This window comes from Mustela nigripes, chromosome 14 (genome assembly GCF_022355385.1).
Source record: "Mustela nigripes isolate SB6536 chromosome 14, MUSNIG.SB6536, whole genome shotgun sequence".
In the NCBI taxonomy this organism is placed as follows: domain Eukaryota; kingdom Metazoa; phylum Chordata; class Mammalia; order Carnivora; family Mustelidae; genus Mustela; species Mustela nigripes.
Window position 1 is genome coordinate 80,036,307 of NC_081570.1, and position 22,948 is coordinate 80,059,254.

Consider the following 22,948-nt stretch of genomic DNA (forward strand, 5'->3'; position numbering starts at 1 on the left):
GTTGTTCATTTAAGCAAAGCACTTGGAGATGAAGGGGCTTTTCTGGGGTCAAATGGTCTAGTATCAGTTAATATAAACGGAGCCATCTGCTACAACCTAGTTCACAAATGCTTACACTTGCTATCTAGACAGGCAAGAAACATTTTGGAACTCCCACATAGACGGAGGAGTGTTGATATGCTTTGGGGACTTTTTTTCACATTCTCCATCATTTTCAACCCTATTATACTGATAAGAATTTCTTAAATGCTCATGAAGAAAAGAATGTTAAACGGAGACTCCCACTAGAGCAGGTGGCCATCAGTACAATGGGCCCTTCTCTAACTTCCCTGCACAGCAGCACTTACACTCTGCCCAGGCTGATCTTAGTTTTATGAACACAGATTCCACAACGTAATTTTCAAGATTGGCTAAGCCCAAATCAGCTGAGGATATTGGAGGGGAGAATGTTTGGGGAAATTTATGCTTCCCGCCTTTTGTCTCCCTTTCACAGTACACATCACTTAAAGATAATTGTTTCTTTCACATTACTCTTCCCCATTTGAGGGTATGTTTCACTAGGGAAGTGGCCATAGCGGCCTCTTCATCATTACGCCCCCAGCACCTCTCATGTATGAGTGGAGAATCAATTTCTATACAGGTAAAGGCTTGTGCAACCAGATGTTAATTGAAACATGCACATCCTTCACAAAACAACACAAAAATGTTGGGATTTGTGAGTGTGTGTGTGTGTGTGTGTGTGATGGGATGAGTCAATATATTTAAGACATTTTAAAATGATGCCTGTAAGCACCTTGTAAGTGAATGCTATTGCTCTTAGCAGTATAGATTTAGGTGGATTGTAAGAGAATAATAGGATGGACCACTTCAATACTGGAAAGACCTCGATTCAGTATAAGTCCACTGATACTCTGCCACACAAGACATGGTGGCATTTCTTCCTAGGCGTGAAGTCAGAAGGATGGTTCCTTTCCTTTTGCCTCCAACTCAGGAGCACAGATAATTTAGGATATGAACAGGTGCTTTGAAACTGCTAGACAGAAAGTTCAAATGTATTTCTCCTTGAACAGGTCTGAGGTACAATTAGATTGTTTGACATAGCAAGTGTGGTAAAATGGTGGAAAGATATTATCATTAGGTATTACATTATCATTAGTATCATTTGGCCACTTACCTCTTGAATTCTTGGCGACATATCAGAAAATATTCTTCCCCAGGATCTCAGATTGATACCTTGAGAACTGCTGTCTAAGAGTGTAGGAAGCTGTAATTGATAGGGGAAAAATATAAAATGTATGTGTGTGTATACACATACATGTATTAAGTTATACATATACACATGGGTGCTATCTGATCTCCTGTATGCTTGAAAAAACATTACCTCCTTTTTTTTTTTTTGGGTCACAGGACCTCTTCTGCTAGATTGCTTTCAAAAACACTGTTTTATCTAGTTGAGAAAATTAAAGGCTCTTATTCCAAGTCTGATTCCAGGCTCAGCTCCCTGCTGAGCTAGTCAATCACAAATAATTTCACAGTGATATCAAATATGCCAAAGTGACTCTGATTGCTGCTTTAGCAACACCAAACATGCCTCCTGAAGGAAGGAAACCAATGCAGCTGCCGGACTGTAAAGGAAGGCCGTGTGCTGTGTGGTGAGGTGCCCATCTTGGCACCTTGGGCTCCGCAGACACACTCAGGCTTCCTCACCGTTCACATCTTTGCTCCGTTGAGGCTTTTTCAGGTAGATTGTGACTCTTCCTCTGTTCAACACTACTTTCTTATATGGAACATTTGGCTAGTTATATCATCTTTCTTTTGAAGCTGCTGCTGGCAGCTTTGAAGAGAGGTTTCTTGCAGATTATCCATAGACAGCAGTGTTCTGCTGACCCCAGGCCCTTGAGACAATACAGAACTATTCAAGCACGTCCCACCTACACAGGGAACGTGGAAGCCCACAAGTCTGCTGGTTGCAAACCTGAGCCCAGTGTGAACAACTTGTTTTCTGGAAACCAAGTTCAAGTCCTTAATGAATGACTTCGTTCTTGATAGTTTCAAAACTCATTGACTCACTGATCCTCCGTCTTTTAGGGCTGAATGCTAAGCTTTAAGATAGTGGTTTTCAAACTCAAGTGTGCATCTTGAGTATGTCTGCAAGGGCTCTGCATTTTTCACAAGATCGATGTGTAATTCTGACTCAAGGATTGTGGACCACAAGCCACAAGCCTCAGCTTTCTATTTGCCAGGGTGGTTCTCCTCAGTGATGGGTGGGCTTACCAGGTTGCAGCCCAGCTGAGAAGCAGGTGGAGTTAGGTTTTGAACAGTCCAGCCTCCCATTTCTAGCAGTGGTCCTGCCCTCCCTTCTCCCTGCTGTAGGGGTGGGGGGCCCTCGCAGTCTCTCTGGCCCTGATACTGAAGAATGAATATGGGAACACTTCATGGAACGTCAGCATTTCTGGTTCATTTCCTAACTGTTAAATGAAAGGCTTTGTTATGAGGGCCACAAAGCAGATGGGAGAATAATTTGCCAGAGGAAGTAGCAGCAAAACCACCCTTGCAACTACACCATTGAGAAGCATCTTCTCTACTTAACCTTCACACTGGCCCTAGACATTGGTCTTGCCAGGACTTCTTTTCAAACTCCTTGGAAATAGTTTCAGGGAAAGCTGGGCAAAGCACTTTAATTCCTGCTTTAATTCCATGAGAGGGTGGGGCTGAGAACGCAGGTAGGGAGGAAGCCAGCAGGTAGAAATGTGTGCCAGTGGCAAGTTATCACCAACTCCTGTGATTCACCTCCTGACTACTCCAATAAGATCTAGTAGAGATGAAAGGAGATCTAAGAGATACAGCAATAAAATGCCATGTGTGGACTTTATTTTGATCTGAACAAATCAGCTGTAACAATCAGAGGAAAGTGAACATGACTGGGTATTAGATAATATTAAGAAATTATTGTTAATTTTGTTGGGTGTGATGGCAGAATTGTGGTTTTGTTAAAACACGCAAGTTTTACATAAGAAAGTATTTAAGGGTGAAAGAATATATTGTCTGTGATTTGCTTTAAAGGATTTTAGGGAGGGCCGCCTGGGTGGCTCAGTGGGTTAGAGCCTCTGCCTTCGGCTCAGGTCATGATCCCAGGGTCCTGCGATCGGGCCCCACGTCGGGCTCTCTGCTCGGTGGGGAGCCTGTTTCCTCCTCATTCTCTCTCTCTCTCTGCCTCCCTCTCTGCTTACTTGTGATTTCCATCAAATAAATAAATAAAATCTTTAAAAAAAAAGATTTTAGGGAAAAAAGGTGAGGGGCATATTAAACAATAATGGCCAAATGTTGAAAACAGCTGACTGTGTGGTGGATCCATGGGAGTTCATTACATTATTGTCTCTTTTATACTTACATCTGTAATAGAAAAACTTAAAAATAAAAAAGAGGCTTTTTGCGTGCAAGAATAAATAGCTGAATGAATGAATACTAGATAAATACTCTCTCCTCTCTTTTTTCTCTTCCTTACTAGGACTGCTTTTGCTCATGCTCTCCTTGCCTCTCTCCCAGAACATTTTCATCAGAATACCATTCTTGCTGGCTCCTTGTCTCTAGATTTCTCCGTTCCAATGCACTCCCCACACTGTAGCCTGAGTTACCTAACAGACCAATCTAACCATGTCATCTCTCCTGCTCAAAGATCTGACATGGCTCCCTACTGCCTCCAGAAGAGAAGGTCAGTACCAGCACTGGGCATACATGGTTTCACCTCTAACCTTTTCTGTTGCTTCTCTTCCATCAGGCTGGACTTCCTTCTACATTTCCTAATACGTATGCCTATCTAATTTTGTTAATGGTGATAATGCCTGACTAAAAAATGACATTTCTCTGCCTCCATTGTACACGGGATGGTAACATGACAAAATCCTGACTAATAAGATATCAGGAGAAGTCACACACTGGGGATTTGGGGGAAGGCCTATTAAAGGAGGACCCTCTGCCTGCCGGGAACATTGATGTGCTGGAGGAGGTAGAGCAGACATCTCAGGATCACCAGATACCAACCACGTGCTAGGGACGGGTGATGGAAAAGAAGAGGAGCCTGGGTTCTTGAGAAAATCTGTGGAGCCTCCACACCACTCCTGAATGACCCACCACAGGACTTGGCTTTGGGAGGAATAGGAAAGTCACTCTTTTTCAGCATTCTGTTGTAGCCAATTATAGTTTCTAAATGACATAATTAACATTTGACAAATATGTACAGATTGTCCGCTGTGTGCCAGTGGCTGGGGGACATAGCAATGATGAAAACAAAGTTCTCCCTTTATGAAGTTAACCTTCAAGAGTCTCACCGGTGTATCTTCAGCTTTCCCTTCACTGTTATCACATATATGTGCTCAAGATTCTCCCATGTGAAAAAAAGAATGACTCCTGATGCCTTATTCCCTGCAGCTGCAGTCTAGCTGCCTTCCTCCACCCTTTATTCCCACACTTCTTGGAAGAGCAGTCCATGTGCAGTGACTTCAGTTTCTCACCAAAATCCCTGTCTTCCACACTCACAGCTCAATGGAGACACTTTAGCATTCTAGTGAAATTCCCAGTTTCCTCCTAGTTTTTAAGTCTAATGGATGCTTTTGGTGCTTGTCTTTTCAGATCTCTCTGCTCTCAACACTTTTGATTATGTCCTTCCCACCCCTTCATGTCAGTGACTCTGCTCTTGTCTGGTTTGCTCTGATCCTTCTCAGCTTCTGTCTCCACCTTCTCCTTCAGCGCTGAGGTTCCTGAGGGGCTCCGTGGCCTTGCTCCTCTCACTCTGCATACTCTCCCTGGATAGTCTCAATCCCTTTATCACTTAATCTGCTACCTTTTTGGTGACTTCTAAATCTACCTCTAACCCCCTGTGTCAGCTGGACCTTTGCCTGGTCCAACTCACCCTAAACTGATCATGTCACCTTTCCCAAACTAGTTTCTGTCCTGTGCACCCTCTCCCGCTGTGGCATCACCTTCTCCCCTGTCACCAAAGCTAAAAGTCTGAAAGTCATCACTGATTCTTCCCCATCCCTATCCCCTTGGCACAATCCCCAGCCTGGAGACCTAGGAACTGATCCTGGATCTGGGTGTGGGGCAGGATGAGCCCCCTTTCTGCAAAGAGGGGAGCCAAGGGGTATCTGAAAAACTGGAGGAAGCTGGAATAAGGACTGGAGTCCCAAGAGCTGTGCAGAGAAAAAAATCACCAGATCCTACATAATGGGAAGGGACCTAAGAGGCATTAGAAACTCAGAGCATGGAAAATAAAGGCATGTCACATTCATGTGTCCAGAGAGATTGGACGTCAGTTAGTCACTGGCTCCAATTGCTTTTAATTACTTCCCTTTCTTTGTGAGTTTGTTGTCTGTTTTCCTCACATGGCGTTGAGCTGGAAATGATCCGTGACTGTGTTCTGACTAGGTGGGCATCTTCTCTCCAGCTCCTTTCCTTTACCTCCATAGCCTGTAGGCACATGCTGGTCTTAAAACTCTGCCCTGCATCAGATTCAACACACTGAAAAGCACCCGTGTCTCTGTCATATCTATAAATACTTATATCTACATATCAATATAGATAGGTTTCTGTGTATTTTTAAGGGCTTCTAATTTTGCTTTTGAAATTATTTGGCTTTGAGTAACTCATTTAATGAATGATCTGATTTCTCCGCAATCACTGTAAACACTTAGGAATGTTTGCAAAGTGGGAAAACCTGAACGATAAACTGGTTTTTTGAATTTCAAATTTTATGAACACTAAATTTAACAATAAAGTTGAACAATATTACCTTCCTAAAACATTCAATGCAATGTTTATTGATTTCAGTTTTAAAGATTTTCTTTGTATTTCAGAGCCATAATTTTTAAAATTTTCAGGTCTCAAACATTCTTGTAGGCCTCTGCAAAGCTACTACACCCATTACTTTAGAGCCAAATAAATAAAACCGCCAACTCACCCCATTCCACTTCATCCTCATCACCACCCCCAGAGGCCAGAGTCAACTCATCCGAAACTACCTCAGCTTCTCCAGAAAGCCTTCCTTCCCTCACTCCATGCTCTTCCTTGCCTTCCTCCTCCTAGCCCCTACTAGAATTCTCAGTGCATCCACTTATCACTTTTGTATTGGTTTGCTATGACTTTCTGTCTTTCCACTCAATAAGCATAAAGATAGGTTTTATTTTGTTTTATGTCTTCAGGGCATGGTACAAAGTAGATGCTCAGTAAGTATGTTATATTAATTAATGAGTAACTTAAACTAAAATCCTGTAGGAAAAAGACAGAGCCTATTGAGGTTTTAGGTCCCATGAGGTATGTCTCTATAGCCATGTGCTTGGTACCGTAGTTGCGATTCTTTTCCTGGCTTTTTCTGGTGGAGATAGTAAGTGATGAGGGTCTTGGATTCACATCTCTGTTACCACTTACATCTCAGAACAGTGCCTGGCCTGCCTAGGGACCCTTCCATATACATCTGGCCACCAACCATCTGACAGATGTTGCCATAAATTATAAAATAACTTTCCCAGGGCTCTCCTCTTCCGTTAGTTCCTTCCCCCATTATCTATTCAAATTCACATGGGTTGTTCCTGCCAAAAGAACCAGAAGAAGCTCTAAGTTTATTTGAATGGAAATGCAAAAACATTTCTGGAAAAAAGGTCATAGACGAAAATGGCAAGTATCATCTCTCTCTCTCTTTCTCTCTCTCTCTCTCTCTCTCTCACACACACACACACACACACACACACACACACACACCAGTGCTTCCTATGTCAATAAATTCTCTTGATTTCCTGAATAACAAGTAACCCTTCCATATCACAACTGGACTGAGCCCTGTCAACCCAATTTCAAGGTCTGATTAGGCCTCTGAAGAAACACTGGATATCTAAATAAGGCCATGGAAAGGGTGTGTCTCTATCATTTCCCATCAGCCATGGTTGGCCTTTGGGGGCAGGGCAATTCCTGGGCCTTGATCTATACTCAAAGAAATGGACTGAAGGCTATAGCTGGCAATCAAGAAGATTCTGACTACACTAGATCTCCGTTTGGGTTCTCAAGGAACAAGAAATATATCTCTCCTATGAGACTATGTAATGTTTTTTACTTAGGGCAGAATGAAGCATGTTAGCTACAAAAAAAAAAAAATCTTGTTTGAGCAATATTTGATGATGCTCTAGACCCAATAGATTAATCAAACATATGCCATTCTGCCAGCACACAAAAGAATGTTTTGTGAGTTGAAATTGTTGTGTTTTACTTTCTCTGATTCAAAAAGACCATCCAGTAAACAGTATTATTTCTAAGTTGAGGATGTACCTAACACAAGGATAAATGGGTAGCTTTTGGTTAAAAGTGTGTGTACATGGATGACATGGCCGTTGGGAGCTGATGGAAGGATGAACTACTGTCTTAAAAGCACCCAAACCAAGTTGAAAATTAGACGACGCTGTGGACAGGCAGTACAGGCTTGCTGTGTTCAGTCCTAGGCCACTGCTACAGGAAATCCAGATTTATCCAGGAGGGAAGTTGTTGCTAGGCAACTAGGAGAATGTGGATTTGAAGTATGTTTGTTGCACCCTGACAGTTGTTAAGCATCAGATGAAAAGAGAGGAAGCCAGGCTTCAGTGGTGAGGGGGCAACCAGGAGGGGACACCCTTAGTACCAGGAAATGCGTCATGAATGGAGAATTCAGACTAAATCACTTGGATTGGGGGAAATGCCAAACTGTCTCTACCAGGAGAGGTCACAGAGACATGTCATCTCCCAGGACTGAAGGGGACAGAGCATCTGGATGAGAGGGTGGGCTCTGGAGTATGTGAACAGACAAGTGATGGGACTTTCTTTGGCTCAAAAGAAACTAGGCCTTTTTTTTCTCTGCTGTGACTTCAGTCTTGATATTTGTGGTTGATGAAAGCAGAACAGCGTTTGGAATCTAGGGGCAGCCAAAAGGTCAATGCATGAGACAGAACTCCTGCTAGTCTGAGAGGTCTGAGAAAGAAGAACATCCCACCTAAGTGTTTGAGAAGAACATTTCCGGGAGTGTAGCAATGACAAGGGAACAATGGGGCCTCTGCCAAGCGGCTGCATTCTTGCTTTGGTAAAAGCAAAAATGCTTTTTGTTTCCAAGTGCTTTTCCATCTCTTCTCTAATGTGAATTTCTGCTATCATCTTCTGAGATAGGTAGCGTAGCTCTTGCTAACTTGATTTTACAGAAGGGGAGTGTAGCAAGTAAAGCAAGTAAGCAAGGGTCACTTAAATGACAGCATGTTAGAGGCCAACCCAGAGCCAGAACCCAGTGTCCTGACCACCAGGTTTCTGTATGCTCCAGCAGGCTGCCCAGCTGGTCCTCTCACCTTGGGGTCCCATGCTCACAGGGAGAAGCTGATTACTTCATAAGTGGAGTTAAGGGAGAATCTGTGGCTATCCTGAGCGAGGCACTTTAGGAAAGAGCATATATTAATGGTAGGCGGGAAAGAGATTTTAATACAAAAGTTCTTAGCTGGGGCCTGGCTTCAGAGGCTCCATGAGCCCCTATACTTTGTTTGTTTGTGTGAACTTATATTTCTTTAGAGAAAAGGTTTAGAGCTGTTATCAGATTCTCAAAGGTAATCCTAATTCATAAAAAGGTGAAGAAGTACTGTTCTGACCAACTATCAGAGACGAAATCCTTCTCAAAACCAGTTTACGCTGGAGAGAACCCCATCCACAGAACATTGGTTGTCAACCTTTTATCAGCTAAATAAAGGCCAAGACCCAGGAACCATTATGGAAACAGCAGCCTTCACAGGGGTCTTTTTGTGTCTGAAGTCATTTTCATTTTGCTTCTCCATATTTTTTCTTTTTAAATTCATAAAAACAACACCTAATCTATCATGAAATAAGCTGTGGCCTCCTGTGTGTCTGGAGCCCAGAAGAGATCAAAGCAGGCCAATGACAATCAGGCCCACATGCCTAAGGCCCATTTAATGTATATTAATATTTCTCTTTCCTATTTCCTTTTTATTTCTTCTTTACTGAAATTCATTTGCACAAGGAAGATTTTGATTAAAACAGACACAAAGTTTCATAGATATAAGCAGAATAAATACTAATGCTCTATATCAAATATACTTGTTGTGGGCTTCATAATTTTCAAAAAAACCAAAAAACCTATTTTTTTAAAAAGATTTTACTTATTTGACAGACAGAGATCACAAGTAGGCAGAGAGGCAGGCAGAGAGAGAGGAGGAAGCAGGCTCCATTCAGATCATGACCTGAGCCGAAGGCAGAGGCCCCAACCCACTGAGCCACACAGGAGTCCCAAAAAACCTATCTTCTGACTTAATTTTATTTTCCACTCAACAGCCCTGCTGCCCCCACCACCACCCCTCACCTCACACTGCTGGCACTGGGTATCACTCCTTTCCTTCTTCCCTTTCAAAACCCTCACACAGAAGTGGGAGAAAGTTGACAACCCAAAGATTCAGAATCAGAAGAGAGAGGAGATCATGAGGTTAAGCCATTAATGGGACCTCATTATAAATTCCTGGAGATGTGGGGCTTTTCCAGAGAATTATGACACGGCAATATTGTCCGAAAATTGAAATGGTTCAGTTGAATTTAACAAACTGCAATGAAAGATCCCGGAGAAGAGAACCCATGGCCAGCTCACCCTGGGCAGCAAGCAGTCCACCCACATTTATTCCGCAATTTAGGGAGCAGAGCCAAGAACAAAGCAGGACATTGAAAGTCACATGTAGTCAGCACCCCCAAGACTGGGTCCTGTGGCCCCTCCCAAATCAATGTTCAGCCACCCTACCGTCAAAGAGACACAGATGAAATGAAATCCGAAAAGTAAAAACTGCCACAGAACAGTGGTTGAGGGCAAGTAAAGAAAACTGAATCATGCCACACTGGAAGCGAAGGGGGGACACGGGGGGCCAAAATGCCGGTGAGGCCAAATTTCCTCTATCAACATCCACTGAGAAGGGGGAAGGGAGGGAAACTCAGATTTCCCAGCAGTGTGGCAGGTCTTGGCACAGCCTCCGTTCCCCTGCCGAACTTCCACAAATAAACATTCAGAGCAGAAGGGACAGATTTGCTTCTCAGCAAGATTTCAAAGCTGTGCTCCAGAGTCAGAGAGAAAACAGGAAGGACCGCAGAGGGAAGAGGGGGAGGGGGAGGGGCCTTCGTGCCCTGGGCCAAATCAGATGGGAAGCGTCCCAACCCCTCACCCGAAACTGACATACCATTTTTACGAGGTGTGAAATGTTTCAGGTAGTGTTGGCTGGCATGATACATGATACCGATACCGGGGTGGGGGTGGGGTGGGGGGGGCGCTGCCGGTTTTCCAGCTGGGGGCGTCAAGTCCGAGGGGACCACAGGTGGAGGCAAGCTCAGCCACGCCGACCAAGAGTGCCTACAGCTCCTCAGAGAAACAGCAGAGCACCTGACAGCCCACCTAGATACCCCCGCGCCCCCCACTCCACCCCCGCAGCCAGTGCGCGTGCGCGCCTGTGTGCCTGTGCGCGTGCCCCAGCAGGCACGCGCGTTGGGTGTGCGCGAGTGTATGTATGGGGACGGGTGGGGTGGAGTGAGGCCACGGGGACTGTGCTGGGATTATTTGAGGATGAGAACACTGGCTTCTGATCTCCATGGGTCCGAGGGAAAACACAGCTGGCCCCAGGTGGTGTTAACAGCCAAACCCTCCTCTGGGATCCCCTAAGCTCCGAGGGCCAGGTCTGGAGGTTGCACTCCCACCCACCTGGGACCCAGCTCCTTCCACAAGGGGACCCAGGGCCATCACCCCAGCTTACTGACATGGCCCCTCTTTGTTAATGAGCACTGCCTTGGCATTTAATAAAACCTTATTTGCACACTGGTATACATGCATATGAGAAACAAACAGTCCAGGAGAACAGAAGGCACCGCATTCCGCGGTACTGGAGCTAAGCGTGGCTGCCCGCCAACCAGCTGCAATAACAGTCTAGTCCAGAGAGGCCCCCGCCCCTGGCCTCTAAGCTGCCGCTGCTTCCCCGATGTCCCTCTCAATGTCCCTCTCCCAGGGTCTGAGGATCTTCCGTGAGCCTTTCTGTGTGCCTCAGGGTTGTTCTGAAAATGCGGATAAGATGGGTACAGGAGTGATAAAAGCAAAAATCCTGTCTTCATGCCTGCAGTTTCTCTTGGGTTTCCTTATTAGTAATTTTTATTAAAAAAAAAATGTTTAGCCACTCTGTCCACTTGTCAAATGAAGAAGCACATTTCAAGGGCACCGGAAAGGGTGGCCGTCTTCTTTGCTTGTGCTCCATGGATTCTGTCTTGGTCTGGTCTTTCCCCACAGAGATGAGCGGGAGCAAAAAGAGGGTAGGTAGCAGTAGTCCTGCTGGTTTTTCCCTTCCAGGCTATCTCTGGGGCTACACACTACCTTTGTTAAGAGAATGGCAGGGAGGATGGGTCCACAGCACCTTGGTCTCATGGGTGATCAAATGAAAGTGCTTTGAGGTCTTGGTGGCATTTGGGATATTATTATTTTGCTCGATATACAAGACTGTAAATCAACCTCCTATGTTCTAGATCAGTGATTCTCAACCTGGGAACCAAACTCCTATGTTCTAGGTCAGTGAATCCAACCCGGCTGGACATTAGAATGATCTGGGAAACTTTTAAAAACGCTAAAAGCAGGGTGCCTGGGTGGCTCAGTGGGTTAAGCCTCTGCCTTCTGCTCAGGTCTTGATCCCAGGGTCCTGGGATCGAGCCCCACATCGGGCTCTCTGCTCAGCAGGAAGCCAGCTTCCTCCTCTCTCTCTGCCTGCCTCTCTGCCTACTTGTGATCTCTGTCTGTCAGATAAATAAATAAAATCTTAAAAAAAAAACCAACAACAACACTAAAGGCCCATGGAATCAAAATCTCTGAGGTTGGGGGACAGGCATTGGTAGTTTTTAAAAGCTCTTTAGGTGGTTCCGTGTGCAGCCAGGCTGGGAACCACTGCTCCAGCACCTAAACGTTATCGGTGTTTGGTGTTTCTAACACCAACTGCTATGACATGGCCTTTTTGCTTTTCTCAAGCTAAGAGTTCAGTGAAGGTGGTAGGGTCATGGTTGGAGCCTCAACCTCAGCACAGTGCCTGGCCCCTTGAAGGTACCTGGGTCAGGTTTGAAGGCATGCACTCACGAACAGTGAGTAAGCACATGGGCTGTGTCTCAGGTCAGTAAGGGCCACCGGCCGAAGTACTCTGATTCCTGAACTCTAGCAATTGTAGAAGGAAAGATTTTCTGGTCTTTCTTCTGTGATAAGCATTTTGAAGCCAGTGATCTGAGCTTGGTTCCAGCCCCTCATGGAAAGTTTTACCCAGGTCTCCCTTGATCCTGCTACAGCCAGAACTGTTCTCCCGGTATGGCCGGCTATACTCCAAGGCTACATTTTCTGGCACCAGCCGCTGAGGCACTTTAAAAAGAGATGCATAACTCTGCCTTTTTTCTATTGCCCAGGGGATTGCACGACCCTGGGTGCCCAGGGACATTAACACCTCTGCAAACACAGGTACTGGTCCTTGGCTTTGCTGCTGTTCAGCAGCCCAGCATAAAGGACCTTTATTACCTTACTCACACTTATGATTCTGAAAACAAACCAAGCAGTACGTATAAAATTGACTTCCTTTTGGAATTTTAGACAGAGACGTTTGAACCACAGGCCTTTTTATTCTCCCTGCATCGGGGGTCCTGGGCTCTCACGGGTGATGGCTTAGGTAAGTACTAACCCCTCTTGCCATGCTGGAGACCCACCCTGATGAACTGGGAACGTTGTGGAGGAATGTTCCAAAGGCAAGTCACGTTTTGAAGGGAATCAAGTGTGGACTCTGCCAGAAACTGAGGGGTCTTGTTTTATTTTTGTTGTTGTTTTTAAAAGCCTTCAACTTTCTTTTTAAGATGAGCTGAGAGTGGGTTTTCTGGGACTTGAGAGAGCAACCATAAAACGGCAAAACACAAATTCCTGAACCAAGTTCTCATGATTGGCATACCCTATAACAGTTTCAGAAATTAAAATGGCACAAGAAAAAAAATTGGATCCTAGAAACATTTTATAATTATAGAAACAATATGTATATTTTTACATGTCATTTTCTCTGAAGAATTTTAGTTTTGAGTGTTTCTGAAAACATGGCCTACAATGACCTCCATTGGAACCACCTAAGGTTAACAGGGCAGATGCCGGGCCCAGCCCAGACCTTCTGAATCAGTCTCCAGAGATGGCAATTTGCAATTTGCATCTTTTACCAGCTTCTCTCGTGATGCTCATACACTCGAAGCGTAAGAACTGCTATTGTTCACCTCCTTTTTATAATTCCTTCTCATCCTTCTAGCAAAAGAGGAAGTATTATCAGGTCCCAAGAAGTGTATCTAGGATGCAGTTCTAGAACACGGGGTTGAAACTATGGAATTTTCTGTTATTTTTTTCTACCCGGAAACAGCAACCTCTGTGGTCAAGACCAGACCCAGAGTGTGACGCTCTGATGTATTGAAATTTATTTAATGATTGCATCTATTTTTTTTTCATGTATCCTTTCCTGCCATTCTATAAAGTATTGTATTTGTTACATAGATGAGCGATGGGGCCAGCAAAGGTCAACTGTCTTAGAAAATAGTAGGACAGGCAGTCAAATCAGGACTCCTCCTTTCCACACCGCTAGAGGTGGTAGAGAGGATTTATCCCACACTGGGAAGGACTCAGACCTGCCACAACTGCATAACTAATGGTGAACCTAAAGTGACTCCTGGGTGCCTGGGCTGCTGCTCTAAAAATAATATCGGTAAAGATTCTTTGGGTCTTTGGAGCCTGGAGCTTCCTCAAGAACTGTCTTGAACAACAGGCTCATGCCCTCCTGACCGTCAATTCACGAGTCCCCGATGACCTGCCACCAGATCGCCCTGCACCCAAGAATCACCTTCCAAGGGGTCAGCAGCTAAATGCCTCCCTTACCACACGGAAGAGCTTGAAGAAGTCCACGTTGGCATACAGAGTGTCTTCCACCCACTGCAGGGTGCCCTGGGAGAGGGAGCACATGGCGTCACGCACTGTCTGTGCCCCATGGCGCTGGCTAAAGATTATGAAGCGTCTCAGGAGAGTCTCACTGCAGGCGATGTCCTTCAGCATCAGGTCTGGGACTCCGTGAGCAAACTGCAGGGAGGAGAAGCAACACTGGAAAACTCCCTGGGTGGGAGAATCCCAGCTACCCCAAAGATGGCCACGTCCTTACCCATAGATGCTGTGAAAGCATTATTTATGTTGGAGGGGAATTCAGATTGTAGATGAAATTGAGGGTTCGAATCAGCCAACTTGAAAATAAAGAGGTTATTTTGGATTATCTAGGTGGGCCCAATGTGATCACAAGGGTTTTTGTTTTGTTTTGTTTTATTTTATTTGTTTTAAAGCTGGTGGAAGAGGAAGTAAGAAGAAAAAAATGTCAAAGTAATGTGACATGAGAAAGACTTGATTGGCCACTGTGGGACTTGAAGATGAAAGAGCCTGGAGAGTCTCTGGAAACTGGAAATGGATTTCCCTCTGGATCTCCCAGGAAGAAATGAAACTCTGCCAGCACCTGGACTTTCAGACTTCCGATCTCCAGAACCATAGAGAATACATTTGTGTTGTTTGAAGCCACTAAGTTTGTGGTGGTTTCTTGCAGCAGTCACAGCAAATTAACACACTCCCAAGCCTCATTTCATCAGAAAGCCACTTAATATATGAGCCTTCTTTCTTAGCATAATGCTAAGGTACCAACAGGACCTTTTCCCCTGAAGCTAAGGACAGGTAGTGGCTAGAATGGATTTAAAGTGATGGCAAATGACCAGCCCCCATTCTCCTTTCTCAACAGATTTAACCAATAAAAATCCTGGATACCCAGTTAAATCTAAATTTCAGATAAACAGTGAACAGCTTTTAGTACAGGTATGTCCCAAATAGGGTCCAAATTAGATATATTTATGCTAAAAATTATTCATTTATCTGAAATGAAAACCAAAGTGGGTATCCTGTATTTATTGGGTCACACCCAACTGCTGGCTAGCGCAACCTCTAGCTCCTATGGAGCTCAAGGACAATCACCCTTGGACTGAATCACAGTCCCTATGATGGCCTCAGAGACCAAGAAGGCCACAACCCTAGCTAGAGATCCTTGGCCACCTAGTATAGTAACTGGCCTCCTAGAGTCTTGGACTCCCAACCCCCAAGTACCATGAACAGGTTCATGGCCTTCCCTGGCCTCTATAGTCTCCCCAGGGCTTCTGATGACACAGTTCTCAGGGTGATCCGATGACCCCAACCCTACCTCCCACTAAATGAGGTCACGGCTGACAGTGGGTTGGTGTGGACTCCATCAATCTCAGGGGACTGTAACCAAGCTCACGTTCCAACAGAGCTTTCCTGTTTTGGCCACACATTGCTTCACAGCCCCAACCCTAATCTTGGCGTCTAAAACATTCTGAGGTGGAGGGAATCAATGAGCTCACTTTGTCCAAACCTCGAATATTCTAGGGGAGAAAAGTGATGGAGGAGAAATTACACAGCAGGCTAGTGGGAAAGCTGGAACATCATGAAGGTCCCAGCTCCTTCTTTCACAAAGTGACTCATTCATTCAATGCCTATTCACTGAGTCCCTTTCTGCAAGGACTAGAACAGTTACGGGGGATACAGAGAATAAGGTGAGTTTTCTGCTCTCCAAGCTGCTTACCGGCTGGCTGGACATGCAGGCATTTAAAGAGTGGTAAGTGCTAAATTGAACGTAGTGAAACCAGAGCACAGAAGAGGGAGTGTTAAGAACAGCCAGTGTTTTTCAGTGTTTCCTGTGTGCCAGGCACCGTTTTTGTGCTTTACATATATTAATTATTTTTGACCCTCATAACAATCATAGGCACTTTTGCTGTTCCCAGTTTATAAATGAGGACACAGAGGCACAGAGTGGTTGTTTAACTTGCTCGAGGTCACACAGTTAACTGCATGGCCTTGCTGAGATTTGAACCCAGAGCTTGTGCTTCATCACTACCCGTTAGCTCTTTGCTGAGTAGGGAAGTGGGAGTGGGCAAAACAAAGAAGGGAGGGTTTATGAATGATTTCACCAGGGAGGCAACACTTGAGCTGGGCCTTGAAGCAAGTCCAGGAGTTTCGAGGCTGGGCTTGGGGGGTGGAGTGAGTGATGAGCCAAACAACAATTCCACTCTCATCATCTAACAATTTCCTAGATGGGGAGAGGGGGATCTCCGGTACCAGGCAGAGAGGACCCCGGAGAGGCACGCAGTCCTGATGAAGAACAAAATCCCATGTTTGCTGAGACTAAGCAGAGAGCTGTAAGCGCCATGTGGCTATTTAAGTTTAATCAACATTAAATAATATTTAAAATTCAGTTCCTCAGCTACTGTGGCTAACAGTGGAAACCACTATGGAAATGGCTAACTGCCGGGCTTGATAACGGTGAGCCCCCTCCATCGTGGAGGAAAACGGTGGTGGACGGTGCTGGTAAGGAGTGGCACAACTGGATGGAGGCCCGAGACAGAGATGGGGAAGCAGGTGCAGCTGGCGACCATGCTGAGAAGCAGGGAGGGCATAGGGCCCAGAGGAGCTGGGACAACAGGACCAACCTCTTCCAGCAGCAGGAGCTCTGTGCTTCCTCTTAAGCTCTGACATTTGCTAATCAGGGAAGCACCAGCTAATCAGAGGGAGCAACCCTACACAATAGCAAAATCCAGTGACACTGGCCCCTTCCCCCCACATGAAAGGCTCAGCTCTGATGCCAACAGCACAGCAACTGAGACCCAAATGTCCTGTCAGTGAGGAGCTGGAAAGAAATTTCCCCTAAATTCCTGCCCTTATCTCATCTCCCTTTTATTACCAACTGGAAGTCATCACAGGCATTTCCAGGACTTGAGTTTTATGAGCTAAGAGAAAGCAAAGCGGAGAATGAGCTGTGGATGCTGGCCCACCAGTCCCCTGCCCTGCCCCCACCCAGGTGGGAGTGGGAGGGAGAGTGGAGCAGGGCAGCCAGGTCTGAGTTCAAGGGCCTGGGCAGTGCAGGCCCTGCTCTCCAAAGGCTCTGACACATTGTCTCAGGGCTGACCCTCAGTTCCCCTCATGTGGTTTCAGGGGAAACCTCACAGTCTAAGAAGCCAGAAAAGCAGGTATGGGTTTCTTCACCACGCTGCAGGGGACCAGCCCGAAAACCCCTTTGGACAGAGCCAGCCCTGCCCAGGCGTCTGGGGTACCCCCTCCCTCCTCTGGGTGCAGACTTTTATCTCAGTACTGACACAGGCCCTGAAATTCTTTGTTTATGTCTCAGTCTCCCCTGGAGTCTGGAGGAGGTGCAGACCTGGCCAGGAGAGGCGGGAGGGGTGTCTGCTCTATTGGGCCCCTGCTTATCTTGCATTCTCACTTTGTTCATCAAGCCAGAAACCTGCATGCCCAGGAGGCTGGGCAGGAGCCCCTGAGGCCCAGAACTCCCACAGATGGGGAAAGTCATGTATTAGGGGTTTTAAAAACACCCTGAATACATATAGGAGATTATGAAATGCATGAGACAGATTTTGAGGAGCATGGGTCAGAGAGTGCAGTGGGGACAGAAGAAGGAGCTTGCCTGGCACTGAGAAGAAAACGTGCAGGCAATCAGAGGTCTGTAGCCAGGGGAAGATCAGCTCCATGCACTCACACACTGCGCATGCGCAGCCCATTTCTCACCCGAGAACTCTCTTCTCCCAGCGCTTCCCAGCGCTGCCTTCTGCTTAGGCAGGTGGGTTCAGATACCATCTCAGCAGGAAGGCCTTCCCTGACCATCTCATTTCAGACTGCCTCCATCCCACGCCTCCTAGACCCTCCCCAACACCCAGCTCTGCCAGATTTTCCTCTCAGCACCTATCTTGACCCGGAAATGCTCCATATGTTTCTTTGCTTATTTGAGGATCACCTGCTGTCCCCGCAGGACTATAAGCTCCCAGAGTGAAGGGTTTGCCTATGTTGTTCACACTGTATGTTAGTACCTAGGATGTCCCTGAATATTTGATGAATACGTGAGTAAACCTCAGTTTCCTCAGTTCTAAGAGGATTCTGAGCCACGTGTTCTCCGAGGTTCTTTCCAGTTATACAAATCTGAGTTGTTTGAAGTGCTGCCAGGATGGGTTGCTTCATAATCCTATGCCAGGAAGGCTCGTTATTTCAACTGACCGCCCCCCCCCCCCAGTATTTTTCTGAATATTTGGAACAAATCATGGATTTTGAACATGAAACAAGAAGGGAAAATAATGCAAGGTCTCCCCTGTTTCTTCTCAGGCTCAGGGCTCACCCCTCCCCTCCAGGGGCCAGTGATCTCCACCTACCTGTTCTGGACGAACTTGGGAGTTGACCAGAAGGTAGACAACTGAGTCAGACAGGCCAATGTTTCTCGTGAGAAATAGTGTCAGTGTTTCTTCATCTTTTAGGACATCCCGAATTCGTATCCCTCTTCCTGTATATGAATGAAAGAACAGGGTGTCAAATGGGGAATAAGTCAAAAAAGGGAGAACATGTAGAACATGTTGGAAGCATTTCTAATCAGCTTTCAGCAGAAGGTTCTGTTCTTGGGTTCCAAGGCAGCTTGGAGGTCAGGACACCTGCCCCTAGGCTGTCACCAACACAGTCACGGCGTTTACTGATGATGCAGCCAGGCAAAACTTAGTGAGGGGGCACAAAAAGTGGAAGAAGTTAGCTCAGGACAGGGGAGAGGTCATCAGCTGTGTTGTAGAATTGGTCTAGAACAGCGACTCTCAACCAGATGGGGGTGAGGAAGTACAGTGGGGTAATTTTGTCTCCCCTGGGAATATTTGGCAATGTCTGAAGACATTTTTGGGTGCAGCAACTGGGGAGGTGCTACGAGGTAGAGGCCAGGGATGCTGGTAATACATTCACAGTGGACAGAATAACTCCCTCCCCACTACAAAACAAAGAACCATCTGGTCCAAAATATCATTAGTGTTAAGGCTGAAAAAGCCTAATGTGGAATGAGAGGACTTACATGCTGTGTCCACACTGTGTTGTCATGGGTTAGAGGGCTCTTCCTGGCATTTCTGTCATCTCAGCTAAGACTCTAAGCTTGGGGTATTGACATAGACTAGGAGAAAGGGGCCTGTTTGGGGCAAGAAAAGCTTTAGGAGGGAAAGAGGAGATGGTCTATTGCCTGGACTTATAATTTTGTGCCTTGATCAGCCCCAGTTACATTCTCCCTGGCTTTCCTCGGGACGTACTAAAAGCAGAAATTTTTTATAAGGAGGCATAAAGGACTCCTAGCTGTTAAGGTGACCCCGTGGCAAGTGATTGAATGCTTTGTGTCTGTACTTTGCACACCTCACAGGGATATTGTGAGGGTGACTTGGGCTAAGGACTGTGAAGTGGCCTCCCAGGCCTGAAAACATGGGCCCCCTTCATAGATGTTTAGGAAATCATTTCAACATTAAGGGAAAACATCTGGGTTTCATGAAAGTGCCCATGTGTACATCCCAACTTCCCCAGGAGCCTGGCTGACTACTTACCTCTTAGTTCTCCTTTGTCTAACTCTAATTATCCAGTGCTCCTGCTCCTTCCTGCTCCTAATACCCCAGCACCCCATCTTCTCTCCCCCAAATTCTCCCTTCACCAGGCAGCCAAGAGGCCTGCCTACTCCCCTGAGCACTTGACAGCCTTCCCTTCTGTCTTCGGGTTGTGTGCTTCCCTGAAGGGCCTGGTCCAGATGGAGGTTGCTGCTCATTTCCTCCTCAAAGGGGATGGGTCAAGCCAGGGACCTGCCCATGTAGCTAGGGCAGGGACAATAAGACCTGAGTCTCCGCTTCACGACAGACTCTGGGGAGTTGTGTTACCAGGCAGTGTTACCACCTTTCCCATGGGGAAAGCCCAAAGGCCCCTGGGAAACCAGAATATAGGAGGGATCCCAGGAGCAGGAGGGGGTCTGAAAGGGGCTGCTCTATTTTATTCTTGCTTTCCCCTTTTTCTGATAACATAAGTCTTGTCATCTTCCAAACCCAGCTTCCTTTCTTCCTTCTGCTGGACCCCAGCTCGGTCATTCTTCTTTCTCACAATCACTTCTTCATAGTCAGCATTATGTCCTACACTGGCCTCAAGGGGCTCCCTGGACACACACACACACACACACACACACACACACACGAGTCTCTGGAGAGGAGGGGGCTAAGGACCCTGCCTTCATTTTATCCCTCATCATGCTAGCAATGCTGGGCGCACAGAGGTAAGCCCTTGAGGACACCTCGCTCTGACACGAAGCATGAGAGCCTGACGTGGAATCAGGGTCTCGACGAACACCTGTGGAATGTCAGGAGGCACCCAATAAATACTTGTGGTTGTGACCTGAGAGTCGGCAACCCATTTGACTGTTTGTCAATTCGTTATTCTTTAACTCACTCGCCTGACCTTGCCTAAGAATATCTTGCTGGGGAGGGAAGCCATTCCCTCTGCCTCACCCAGGTGACTGGGCTGCTGTGGCTCTATGGGGGAAGGGGCAGGAGCATGGTGGTTCTGCAGAGAGGGGTGGGGGTCACCCTGTAGTGAGAGTGTGGGGCCCAAGATGTAAGAGGTGGCTGATACCAGACAGAAGTTCCACTAGACTCCCGAGGGAGAAATGTGAACTGGGGGCCTGAGGAAAGAAAAATAAATTTTGTTTAAAATGTGGTTCTTCTTGTTCGCTTCCCTGGGAAGAGGTTGGGGGAGGGGGCTGCTGAGGCCTGCGGAGCCGAGGGGACCTGAGGGTTGGGGTGGGAGAGAAGCCAGGAGAACGTGTGGGGCTCGTGGGAAGAAGGTGTCTGAAGATGATTGAGAGACCACAGTGCTTGCTTGGGGCTGAGAGGGGAGGGGGCTTCACGTCTGGTGTTTTACCATTAATCCTCCCCTGGGGAGAATGCTGTACAACAGGTTTGCTAGGAAAAGAAAAGGCCACCTGGGTCAGCCATCGGCATACTTTCCCAGGTGACTGGAAACTGACAGGCAAAAGCACATACCAATGACAGCCGCCCACCTCGTTCCCCAAGGCTTTACCCTCCACAGGGGCTTTGGGCGGAGGATTCAGTGTTGACAGTGAGCAAGTCCCCAAGTGACCCTGGGATGGACCCTGAAATAGTCCGCCATCCTGACGGTGGATACTTGGGAAATCTTAGATGCCTGGCCTAGAATTCCTTCAGAGACTTTGGGGATGGCCCCCTGTCCCCTCTTATGGCCACCAAGGTCAGGGGTGCTGTGGAATCTTTGTTCCCAGCCCCCAGATTCCTTTGGGGAGCCTTGGCTGGCCTTTTCCCACCCTGTCTCTCCAGACCTCTGAAGCTGCTCTCCTTGAGAGAACTTCCCTCCACAGACTGAAGGCCAGCAGAAGGAACCACCTGTATGCCAATTCAAAACTAGGCCTGCGTGGAGGTTGGGAAGCTGTGACTTTGGTTCTCATATACACACTATAAAGACCGCAGAGAAATCGTGGTTTGAAATGATTTCCTTTACATGTCCTCCCAGCTGGACTCCATCTGACAATGAGACAACAAAACGAAATGTCTGCCTCCTTCCAGATCCCACAGGATGAATGAGGTAGGCAATCACTCCAGGGGTTAGACAGCCCATGGTCTCGTCTGCGTCTTGAATCCTGGCAAACAGTGCTTTCCGGTTGCTGCCTCTCCCCTGTTTCTCTTACTATGAAAATTCTGCTTGTGCTCACACCTTAGAAGGTCCTCCAGCTCGAGCTGAGTAAACTCTTCTATCCAGGGCAGCACAGAAGGTCATGTTTATGATCTGGTTTGTAGGATATTGCTACCTACAGTCCATGTGTTACTATTTTGGAGAGAATGAAAATGTAATGAAGTCATCTCAACATGCTCTCTGAACATACTCCTGTCCTTCATTGCTCCCACAGGGAGAGAAGGGAAAAGGTGGCCAGGTGGGAAGAGGAAAATACTTTCCTAAGGATAACTGCCCCTCTGGAGTTCTGTTCTCTTGAAGCCCCGCCCCCACCACATCCCCCCCCCCCCCCCCCCCCCCCCAAGGTGTGGTCACTCTTCTTTCTGTCCTTCCACCTCTGCTTTGGGAGCCCTCAGCGTGGGTACCCGCTCTGATCCGTCTCTCCAGCTGCATGGGTGAGGACCCCTGGAGGGCTGATTCCTACCATTCTCCCACTTCTCTTGTTCAGAACCCTGAACAGGAACGGTTGTATCCAGCCTCTCCGTCCCCTTGGTAGACCCCTTGCTCATCCCCGTCATCCTCGGAGGCCATCCCGAGAGTCCCCCCTGCCCCCCTGTCCTAGCAACATAGGATGCATGCAGGACCTCTTCACTGCTGCTAAGCCTTCACAGTCTTCCCCCATTGGTGGTCACGTTTCCCCTGCAGGACTGCAGAGAGCCCTAGATTTCTGGTGGGGCTTTCTCCCTCCCAGCTGCTCATCTGCCCTCCTGGGGATGGTGGAGGGTTAGTGGGGGGAGGCTTCCAGCTCGTGCCCAAGCCTCTGCCACGTCCGGCCCTCACTGCTCCTGAGCCCAAGTGACTGTCCTACCCTGGTAACCATCTCCCCTACCTGCCCACACAAACAGTTTCCCAACAGCCTGGCTTCTTGGTCCCTTGGTATCCTCATCAGCTCAACCTTCACTTCTGCCCTGCTTCAGCCACCCCAGCCATACCCAGGGGCTTCTTCTCCCTGCTCCTGCCTACCTTTGAAATCCTGGATCTGCAGAGCTCACTCTTTGACCACAGTCATCAAGCCCTCTATCCCGCTCAGCACACCCGTCCTTAAACAGGGGCTGAGAGGGGACTGTCCACAGGACTGTGGAACTCCCAGGGGCCTCTGTTCCCTTGTCCCCTGATCTTCCCCAGGCCATTTCAGTACTTCTGGTTTCCCCATCCATCCTTCTGCAGCCTGGACCCGATGCCTGTTTTCCAGTCACCACCCTTGCCTCCTGGACCTTCTGCAGTACCTCC

The 22,948-nt window shown here is 47.1% G+C and overlaps 1 protein-coding gene across 1 annotated transcript in view; it reads right to left on the reverse strand.

The window, feature by feature from the left end:
• Positions 1-22,948, reverse strand: part of ABCA4 (ATP binding cassette subfamily A member 4) — a 130,519-nt gene that overhangs the window by 89,639 nt on the left and 17,932 nt on the right. The window contains exons 6-8 of the mRNA XM_059375441.1: positions 18,334-18,461; positions 13,955-14,152; positions 1,175-1,264 (exon numbers count right to left, since the gene is read on the reverse strand). Of these exons, the coding sequence (XP_059231424.1) occupies positions 1,175-1,264; positions 13,955-14,152; positions 18,334-18,461 (416 nt within the window). The remainder of the gene's footprint in view (positions 1-1,174; positions 1,265-13,954; positions 14,153-18,333; positions 18,462-22,948) is intronic.